Consider the following 8,384-nt stretch of genomic DNA (forward strand, 5'->3'; position numbering starts at 1 on the left):
GGATACATCATAGATCCTGTTAAAAACCAAAAACTTACAGTAGATGAGGCTGTCAAAGCAGGTGTTGTCGGACCTGAGCTTCATGAAAAACTACTGTCTGCAGAGAGAGCTGTCACTGGTTACAAAGATCCCTTTGCTGGTAAAACAGTGTCCCTATTTGAGGCTATGAAGAAAGATCTGATATTGAAAGACCAGGGAATTAGACTGCTTGATGCACAACTGGCAACTGGAGGAATCATTGATCCTGTCGAAAGTCACCGTGTTCCACATGACGTTGCCTGCACGAGGGGCTGTTTTGATGATGCAACCCAGAAGTTTTTGAGCAGCCCAACTGATGAAGTTAAAGGATACTTTGACCCAAACACACAGGAATATGTTACTTATCCACAGCTCTATAAAAGATGTGTCACTGACAAAAAGACTGGCCTTAAGCTTCTGCCTTTGTCCGAACAAGCCATCAATGCCAAAGAAGAAATGAAATACACTGATGCCCAGACCAAAGATGCAATGACTCAGGCGACTGTTGAGGTTCAAAGTGGACCTTTCAAAGGAAGAAAAGTTACCATATGGGAGCTCATTAACTCTGACTATCTTACAGAAGAGCAAAGACTTGACTTAATAAGACAATACCGATCGGGTAAGATGACTATTGAGAAGATTACAAAGATTTTAATTGTAATTGTCTCTGAGAAGGATGCCAAGAAACAAGAAGAGGGTTGCTTTAAGGGACTTAGGGCTCCTGTTCCAGCCAAGTCATTATTTGACTCCAAAATCATTGACAAGCCAACCTATGATTTGCTAGAACAAGGTAAAAAGACTCCAAAAGAAGTCAGCAAAGACACTTCGGTCAGCAAGTATCTCCAAGGCACAGAGAGCATTGCTGGGGTCTACCTTGAGCCTACAAAGGAGAAAGTTAGCATATACCAAGCAATGAGAAAGAAATTCCTTAGACAGAACACAGGTATTGCATTACTTGAAGCTCAGGCTGCCACAGGGTTTATTGTGGATCCATCAAGAAATGAATGTCTCACTGTGGATGATGCAGTTAAAGCAGGCATTGTTGGTCCAGAGCTTCACGAGAAGCTTCTCTCTGCTGAAAAAGCTGTCACTGGATATAAAGACCCATTCACAGGAAATAAGATCTCTCTGTATCAAGCCATGGACAAAGACCTTGTCCTCAAAGAGCATGCCATGCCACTCTTGGAGGCACAGTTGGCAACTGGTGGAATTATCGATCCAGTAAACAGTCATCGTCTTCCTGTTGAGACTGCAATCCAGCGTGGATATGTTACCAAACAGCTAGCCAGCAGCATTGCTGAAAGCAAGTACTTCTCTGACCCTGCATCTGATGAGAACATATCATACAAGCAACTAAAAGACAAGTGTATTGCAGAGCCTGATACAGGCTTAAATCTACTAAAGCTTTCCAAACCACAGGCCCCAACAGTGGTGGAAAAGACATACCTTTACAGCGAAGAACAAACCCAGAGTGATCTATCAACTACTCAAATTGATCTACCAATTGAAGGTCAGGGCTCTATGTCTCTTTGGGATGTCATGAATTCAAATCTACTCCCTGAGGAACAGAGAGCCCAGCTTTTGGAAGAATATCGTTCTGGCAATATAACAAAGGAACGGATGATAATCATTATAATTGAGATTCTGGAGCAGAGAGAAGTAATTAAAGGGGGGAACTTCCAGACTGGTGGCACAAGAAGACGTCAAATCACTATTGAAGATCTCTACAATGCTCGCATCATTGACCTTGAGACCTACAACATGTTGAAAAAAGAGAAAAAGACTATGCGTGATGTTATGGAGATGCAAAGTGTTAAGCGTTACTTGTATGGAACTGGCAGTGTTGCTGGAGTGGTGACTGATTCAAATTCTAAGATCAGCATTTATCAAGCAATGAAGAGAGAGATGTTGAAGCCAGAGATTGCAATTGGTCTCTTGGAAGCCCAGGCAGCCACTGGATTCATCGTTGACCCTGTCAGGAATGAAATGCTTACCGTAGATGAAGCAGTGCGCAAGGGTGTGGTGGGCCCAGAATTTCACGATAAACTCCTGTCTGCAGAAAGAGCAGTCACTGGCTATAAGGATCCATATAGTGGAAAGGTTATCTCCCTTTTCCAAGCAATGAAAAAGGGCCTTGTCCCTGAGGATTATGCCCTAAGGTTACTCGAAGCGCAAACAGCAACTGGCGGAATCGTTGACCCAGAGTATAATTTCCATCTGCCAACAGAAATTGCCACACAACGTGGATACATCAACAAAGAAACCAATGAAAAGCTGTCTGATGAGGTTCAAGGATATGTAGATCCATTAACTGATGAAAAGATGTCATACGCTCAGCTTCTGAAAAGATGCAAGGTTGACAAAGATGGGCTGCATCTGTTGTCTCTGGCAGACAGAAGGTTACTCTTTAGGGGTCTCCGAAAAGAAATAACAATAGAAGAGTTGATCCGCTCCAAAATCATTGATGAACAAACAGTCAGTGAGCTGAATGAGGGACTGCTAACAGTGGAGGAGGTGAGCAATAGATTGCGGAAATATCTACAGGGCTCAAGCTGCATTTCTGGCGTGTTTGTTGAGTCTTCTAAAGACCGTCTATCTATCTACCAAGCCATGAAAAAGAATATGATCAGGCCAGGTACTGCTTTCGAGTTGCTGGAAGCTCAAGCAGCCACAGGGTATATCATTGACCCGATCAAGAATCTCAAGCTAACAGTAAATGAAGCAGTTAAGATGGGAATTGTTGGACCAGAGTTCAAAGACAAGCTGCTTTCCGCTGAGAGAGCTGTGACTGGGTATAGAGATCCCTATACAGGCAAAATGATCTCACTGTTCCAAGCTATGAAAAAGGGCCTGATTTTGAGAGATCACGGTATTCGTCTTCTGGAGGCCCAGATTGCCACAGGAGGAATCATTGACCCAGAGGAAAGTCACCGCTTGCCTGTTGAAATGGCTTACAATCGAGGGTTTTTTGATGAGGAGATGAATGAGATCCTCAATGACCCATCAGATGACACCAAGGGCTTCTTTGACCCAAACACGGAGGAAAATCTCACCTACCTGCAGCTGATGGAAAGGTGTATTGTAGACCCAGACACTGGTCTTGTTCTCTTGCTTCTAAAAGAAAAGAAACGTGAGAGAAAGACTTCTTCCAAGTCCTCCGTTCGCAAACGCAGAGTCGTTATCGTAGATCCTGATTCAGGTAAAGAGATGTCCGTGTATGAAGCCTACCACAAAGGGCTAATTGACCATCAGACCTACCTTGAACTTTCAGAGCAAGAGTGTGAATGGGAAGAGATCACAATGACATCATCTGAAGGGGTCGAAAAGTCTCTTCTAATTGACAGAAGATCAGGCCGACAGTATGACATTGAGGATGCGATCGCAAAAGGACTGATTGATCAGAGTGCAATTGACCAGTACCGCTCTGGCACACTTTCCATCACAGAATTTGCCGATATGTTATCTGGAAACATGAGTGGCATCCGATCCCGCTCCTCTTCCTTTGGATCCACCTCTTCTTATCCGATGAGCCCCATACCTAGCATCAAAACTCCCGCAACTGTATGGAATGATCCAATTGAGGAAACGGGTCCTGTGGCAGGAATCCTTGACACAGATAGTCTTGAAAAAATTTCTGTTACTGAAGCCATACGAAGGAGCGTAGTGGATTCCATAACTGGCCAAAGACTGTTGGAGGCACAGGCTTGCACTGGTGGCATAATTGACCCGTCTACTGGAGAGAAATTTTCAGTTACCGAAGCAACAGAGAAGGGTCTTATAGATAAGATTATGGTTGACAGACTAAATCTAGCCCAGAAAGCTTTTCATGGATTTGAGGATCCTCGCACTAAAGTCAGAATGTCTGCAGCTCAGGCTCTCAAGAAAGGCTGGCTTTATTATGAAGCAGGGCAGCGTTTCCTGGAGGTGCAGTATCTCACTGGTGGCCTTATTGAGCCAGAGGCTGAGGGACGAATCTCCCTTGAGGAGGCAATCAGGAAAGGTGCTATTGATGGCCGCACAGCCCAAAAGCTCAGAGACGTAAATGCCTATACTAAATATCTTACATGTCCTAAAACCAAACTGAAGATCTCCTACAAGGATGCCATGGACAGAAGCATGGTTGAAGAAGGATCTGGCATTAGGCTTCTGGAAGCTTCATCAACATCAAGTAAAGGCCTCTACAGTCCTTACAATGTCAGTGGTGCTGCATCTGCTTCTGGCTCACGGTCTGGGTCCAGGACAGGCTCTCGTTCAGGTTCAAGAAGGGGGAGCTTCGATGCTACTGGCTCTGGATTCAGCATGAACTTCTCATCATCCTCATATACTTCCTCCAGCTACAGCCGCAGATTTTAAAGCTGGACCTCATAGCAAGCATACCTTGTGGTCCTGCGGCTTTCATATCATTACACCAGAGTTACAAAATACACATAAATTAATTAGATTAGATTTACTTTATTCTGTTTTGCATGTGTTTGGTGTAGGAAAATGCATTCCAAAAATTACCAGTATCTTTTTATCTGGCTATAGTCAAGTTCCCATTTTATGTAGTTTGGATCCTTAGGAATTGTTAATTGCCTGGTCATCTTTGATCATAGTTCAAGTTATCTAATTTAGGTTTAATTTAGATTAAACTGACTGCATATTTTTGGAAGTGATTTTTTTCTGCTTATTTTGTACTTAAGTGTGTCATCTAAATTCCGGAATTGTTACGCATTTTGAAACTTATTTTTAATCAAGTTCTGTTTAGGCTGTAATTAATATTACATATAGTGAGCCTATATTTCTACATTTTATTTTAGAAGAAAAATCTTTTTATACTTTGGTTTATTTCAGGAGAATGTATCAGTAAATATACCAAGTTTTACAAAAAAAAGAGAGAAAGAAATCTGATTAATATGGAGTGTGGTTATTTTTACATATTTGTATAGATTTGATAGATGGATATATTACAGACTTCTAGCCTATTTTGCAGATAGTTTAACAGAATGTAACAAAAAAGACACTACACATTACACATAGACACTAAATGAGGAGCAAGCACCTTGTACAACAAACCAAGATCTCTTTAAACTGAAATTATGAAAGTTCATTTACTGGATCCAGTGCCTCTCCCAAGTCCTTTGCAAAACTACTCCAGGCTGCCTTGTAAATGAGTCCTCCACTGATGTGTTATCCACTGAAGATTTCTGATGTCTGATCCATGCCTCTCTCATAACATCTTGACAGATGTGGATGAATTGTTAGTACTTGTAAGTTGAACCTAATTTACATGCATTGCAGCTCTTTCTTAATGACCACACCGGTTTTACTTTACACAATACTTACGGTTGTCTCAATTCTTACTCCGTATTTATTCCTACTCTGATTTCCAAGATATTAATGCAATCTGCAGCAGTGTTTTTCATTAATTGAATGGCATATATATGCCATGTATATTTCCTCAAGGACTTACTTGATGGCGCCACAGTGGCTACAGTGGTTAGCACTGTAGCCTCACAGCAAGAAGGTCGCTGGTTTGAGCCCGGCTGGACCAGTTGGCATTTCTGTGTGAAGTTTGCATGTTCTCCCTGTGTTTTTGTGGGTTTCCTCAGGGTGCTCTGGTTTCCCCCGCAGTCCAGAGACATGGGCTATTGGTGAATTGGGTAAACTAAATTGGACGTAGTGTATGAGTGTGTGAGTGTATGGGTGTTTCCCAGTACTGGGTTGCGGTTGGAAGGGCATCCGCTGCGTAAAACCAATGCCGGAATAGTTGGCAGTTCATTCCGCTGTGGCGACCTCTAAAATAGTCTCCTTTGTCTGGATCTGAATCGGGTGTGTTTGGTTATGGAAACATGGGCTGCGTCCGAAATCGGGTACTACTCAGTAGGTACTGCATTTGAATTTTGAAATTACTACTCGGCCGCTAGAAAAGTATGTTCTATACGGTATGAATGTGAGTAGCATGAATGGAACTCAGACGTACTACAGCCACCATTTTCTTGTGATCATGTGACGTGATATACCTGCGTCAGTTGCGTCGCTTCACTCCCATTCATAAATTTTCTCGCGATGCATCATGGGATAGTGTAGCATCGGATGCACACTTCAGAATTTTGCTGGAAGTAGTAGTCGTCCGGGTACTTCTCGCATACTGTTCTTAGAATTCTATGAATTCTGACATACTACTTGGCTCACATACTGTTTTTAAGCATACTGCATAGTATGGAAGTATGTGATTTCGCACGCAGCCATGGAAAATGTGCAAAGCTGGTGGTCCTCCAGGAATGTGGTTGAGAAACACTTATTTAAATGAATACATTATGTTAAATGACACATTGACGCTAAAGTACAGAATGACTCTTTTTACATTACTCTGAAAATTGTAAACGATAATTTTGTGTATTACTGTAGAGAAAAGATGCTCAGATGTGTGTAAACATCACATTTGAGTTTCCTGGCGAAACATTAAATCATTCTAGAGCCTTTCATACACTGCACAGCATTAATGAGTACATTAATGAGTACCCCTTTAAAAAATCGTATTTTTATCTATTTCTCAGTGAATATAGACAATATGTTTTGGTGCATTTCAACAAAACTATTTTATTAAACAGTTATATTTATTCAAATAAGATGAACATTATTATTAATAGAAGGTGCATTAAAATTCAAATGAGGTGTTGTAAAAAAAAAATTCAACGAAATGAAATGTTTTCAACGGTTCTCTCGGTTTAATAAAATTTTATTTTATTTGTTTATTATTTTTTGTTATTTGTTTATTATTATTTGTTATTTATTTGCCCAGCATATTCATTGGGGTGTACTATATTTTACATTTAGTTATTTTGTAAGATTGATTAGAGTTTTGGCGTTTGACCTATGTAATGTATATGCACGTATCTTATTGTATTTCATCCTATAGAAAATATTAACTTAAAAGAGAGATCTGTAAAGGATGTACTCATTTATGCTGGGCACTATAGATGATTTGGTCCTAGACAATTAAGAAAGATTAAATTTTTGAAATTTTTATTACAAGGTATTAATGCATTGGCAATAAAAAATTACTATAATAAAAATATAGACATTTAAGCCATATAATAGTTTAGCTTGTGGGATTTATAGTTTGTGTTTGTCACGTTTTTCCTTCAACAGAGATCACCTGATACTAGATTTGATGAAGCCACACATTTGGTCTTGGATCACGAGATAAATGATGTTCATCAGCAGCCCACATCCTCAGAGATTCAGGTAGATTATTAAACATTCACATTTACCACCTTTCTATGATTGTTTGTTTCTGCATTTTTATAACCCCTGAGTTTGATACCTCATTTCCCTTCATTCACTGTTTTGTTGCCTCTTTTTTGTCATTTTGTTGCTTCATATTATATTTTTAATGTTGTTTTAGATCCTCACTGAGGGTTTCCTTCTCCCATTGCATCTGCCATTTGCATGAAGTCTTTCCTTGGATTTCATATCATATCAGGAACTGCCAGTACATCAGCTGGGAGCTGGACTTTGGAGTTTATTATAAAATAGCAAAGCACCATTTTGGATACATTACATGTTCAGTTTTATCAAAAATCTCAGAGATGCAGTTTTATTTTTTTAAGCTACACATGAATACAGTATGCACAGCCTTTTACTGCAATTCTTTAAGATATTAAACTATTACATAATAAAAATGTAAGCAGACTGCATCATTGACTGAATATATTTAGGCTCATTTAATGTATGGCAGTTACATTTTTCAGATTTCAGATTTCCTGTGCCAAAAAAAGACATTTTGATTACTTGTTGCCTGCCATGTATTTCTTTGCTTGCTTTATTATTATTATTATCATTATTATTAATTGTACTGTTGCATTTTTTTTAAGTACTTGACTTTTTTTTTCCTTTTTGATGTTGTATATGTAAAATATTTTTGCATGTTTTACTAACTTGCTATAAAGTATTCTAAAAAGATGAAGAATAGATTTTTGAATTTATCCCCAATAAATAAAAGATTATATTATGAGTACAAGATGTATGAAATACTAACTGGTGGATGAACTTTTCCTTGAGAGATTCTGGTAATAAAAATTGAGTTTTTAAAAGTAACACTCTATTCAAGTGTAAATAAATCTATTTTGGAAACATCAGTTACAGTCTTTGTACAGTTTTTCATTTGGTCATCATACTGTATTATCATGACATCCCAAAACATATCGCTGAAAGAATTTTGAACTGACTTTGAATTTTGTAAAATCTGTAAAATGTTTATCCTGTAAGTGCTGTTTAACAGAGGCATTTTCAGAGTATTTCCTATAATAATCCTCTTATGGAGAAAGTGGTATTTCTTTTAGTTTGGCTGAAATAAAAGCAGTTTTTAATTTTTTTAAACA

At 39.1% G+C, this 8,384-nt stretch overlaps 1 protein-coding gene across 1 annotated transcript in view; it reads left to right on the forward strand.

Moving 5' to 3' along the window:
- The window catches only part of LOC130220413 (plectin-like), a 29,360-nt gene extending 21,219 nt beyond the window's left edge, over window positions 1-8,141 (forward strand). Inside the window, 4 exon segments of the mRNA XM_056452706.1 lie at window positions 1-4,364; window positions 4,366-5,267; window positions 7,153-7,248; window positions 7,409-8,141. Of these exon segments, the coding sequence (XP_056308681.1) occupies window positions 1-4,364; window positions 4,366-4,579 (4,578 nt within the window). The 3' untranslated portion in view covers window positions 4,580-5,267; window positions 7,153-7,248; window positions 7,409-8,141.
- The last annotated feature ends 243 nt before the right edge of the window (window positions 8,142-8,384 follow it).

The sequence above is a fragment of the Danio aesculapii genome, unplaced genomic scaffold (genome assembly GCF_903798145.1).
Source record: "Danio aesculapii unplaced genomic scaffold, fDanAes4.1, whole genome shotgun sequence".
In the NCBI taxonomy this organism is placed as follows: domain Eukaryota; kingdom Metazoa; phylum Chordata; class Actinopteri; order Cypriniformes; family Danionidae; genus Danio; species Danio aesculapii.